The sequence below is a fragment of the Dipodomys ordii genome, unplaced genomic scaffold (genome assembly GCF_000151885.1).
Source record: "Dipodomys ordii isolate 6190 unplaced genomic scaffold, Dord_2.0 Scaffold706, whole genome shotgun sequence".
Classification (NCBI taxonomy): Eukaryota; Metazoa; Chordata; class Mammalia; order Rodentia; family Heteromyidae; genus Dipodomys; species Dipodomys ordii.
In genome coordinates this window covers 892-2,913 of record NW_012267922.1, presented here as the reverse complement: position 1 = coordinate 2,913, position 2,022 = coordinate 892, and the positions used below count along the sequence as shown (strand labels likewise).

The 2,022-nt window shown below is 41.9% G+C and overlaps 1 protein-coding gene across 1 annotated transcript in view; it reads left to right on the top strand.

The window, feature by feature from the left end:
• Window positions 1-1,194, top strand: part of LOC106001891 (etoposide-induced protein 2.4-like) — a gene marked incomplete at its 5' end in the record, with an annotated part of 4,493 nt that extends 3,299 nt beyond the window's left edge. The window contains one exon of the mRNA XM_013036838.1: window positions 3-1,194. Within this exon, the coding sequence (XP_012892292.1) occupies window positions 3-657 (655 nt within the window). The remainder of the gene's footprint in view (window positions 1-2) is intronic.
• Between the last annotated feature and the right edge of the window lie 828 nt (window positions 1,195-2,022).

Genomic DNA, 2,022 nt, shown 5'->3' with positions numbered 1-2,022 from the left:
ACATCAATCTTCAGTGCTCTTTGGGTGCTCCCCCTGTTTGTGCTTAGCAAAGTTGTGAATGCCATTTGGTTTCAAGATATAGCTGACCTGGCATTTGAGGTATCAGGGAGGAAGCCTCATCCATTCCCTAGTGTCAGCAAAATCATTGCTGATATGCTTTTCAACCTTTTGCTTCAGGCTCTCTTCCTTATTCAGGGGATGTTTGTGAGTCTCTTTCCCATTCATCTTGTTGGTCAGCTGGTTAGTCTGCTGCATATGTCCCTTCTCTACTCACTGTACTGCTTTGAATATCGTTGGTTCAATAAAGGAATTGAAATGCACCAGCGATTGTCAAACATAGAATGGAACTGGCCTTACTACTTTGGATTTGGTTTGCCCTTGGCTTTCCTCACAGCAATGCAGTCCTCATACATTATTAGTGGCTGCCTCTTCTCTATCCTCTTTCCTTTATTCATTATCAGCGCCAATGAAGCAAAGACCCCTGGAAAAGCATACCTTTTCCAGTTGCGCCTCTTCTCCTTGGTGGTCTTCTTAAGCAACAGACTCTTCCACAAGACAGTCTACCTGCAATCTGCCCTGAGCAGCTCAATCTCTGCAGAGAAATTTCCTTCACCGCATCCATCTCCCGCCAAACTGAAGGCTGCTGCAGGCCACTGAGTCGCCTGCTGTTCAGAAGGGATGGGTGGGATTGGATGGAAGCTGTGGCAGCTCTTTTCTCTGTTCTCCTCCCCCTGCCAGGGAAGGCAGGACCCACTCTGCCAAGGGCCCTCTGCATAGTCTCTTCTGTTAGTGGAGTTTGAATTTTTGTCTCTGGTGCACATAAGGCAGAATCTTGACACCAGTATGTGGATTTTTACCACCATCGTGAGTCTGAAAGGACCACAGCTCTTTTCTAGCATTTGCAGCCCCCCGTGCCTGGATGGTTTGACTACTTCATTTTCCTGTCTGTGCCATTTACCCTCCCACCTCTCCTTCCTGCCTTCCAGCACCCTTGGATGAATGGATTTTGTAATTCTAGCTGTTGTATTTTGTGGATTTGTTATTTTTGTTGTTTTCTGTGAAGCCCATAAATTGGATGTGGGGGAGGTGTAGGAGCATCTCAGTTGCTCCTAGATACTTCCTTTATAGCCATCACTGTCTTGTTTCTTGTAACTCAGGTTAGGTTTTGGTCTCTCTTGATCTACTGCAAAAAAAGAAAAAAAAAAGATAAATAAAAGAGCCTGAAGAGATGAGACAGAAGGAAAGATCTCATAGCCAGATTAGCTGTTTTGAGGAATAACTTTCTTTCTTCCCCTTGAAGGGGAAAAACTTTTATTCACTGGTACATTTAATGTTCCCCAACTATGGGGAGGTACCAGTTCTGGACAAGTGCCACTCCAACACAGAATGCTCAGAGAAACTGAACTTTTCCTCTGGAGAATGGAAATTTACTGTTGGCCACTGCCAGGTTGACTGGTATTTCAAAGGATTATGGGTGCTGCAAATAGGAACTGAAGAGGTAAACTTATTAAACCCATTAAGCCTGTGACTGGTGATGTTTTCCTGTCATTTTAGAAGACTAAATATGGGGTGGGAGAGCAGATGTCAAAAACTTGTACAATTTTTAAATGTCACAATTAAATGTGAGCTGGTTTCCCAAAAAAAAAAATCAGGAAAACAACTCCATTTGTAAAAGCCCCACAAAAAATAAAATACCTAGGAATTAACTTAACCAAAGAAGTGAAGGACCTCTATGATGAAAACTTTAAAAACCTGAAAAAAGAAATCAAACCATAATTTAGAAGGTGGAAAAACCTCCCATGCTCTTGGATTGGAAGGATCAACATCATGAAAATTGCAATTCTTCCAAAGGCTATCTACAAATTCAATATGATACCTATCAATATTCCAGCTTCATTCTTCAAGGAAATAGAAGAGGCAATCCAAAAATTCATATGAAACAATAAAAAACCCCAAATAGCAAAAACAATCCTTAACAGAAAGACCAGTGCTGGAGGAATGTCAATACCAAATTTCAAACTC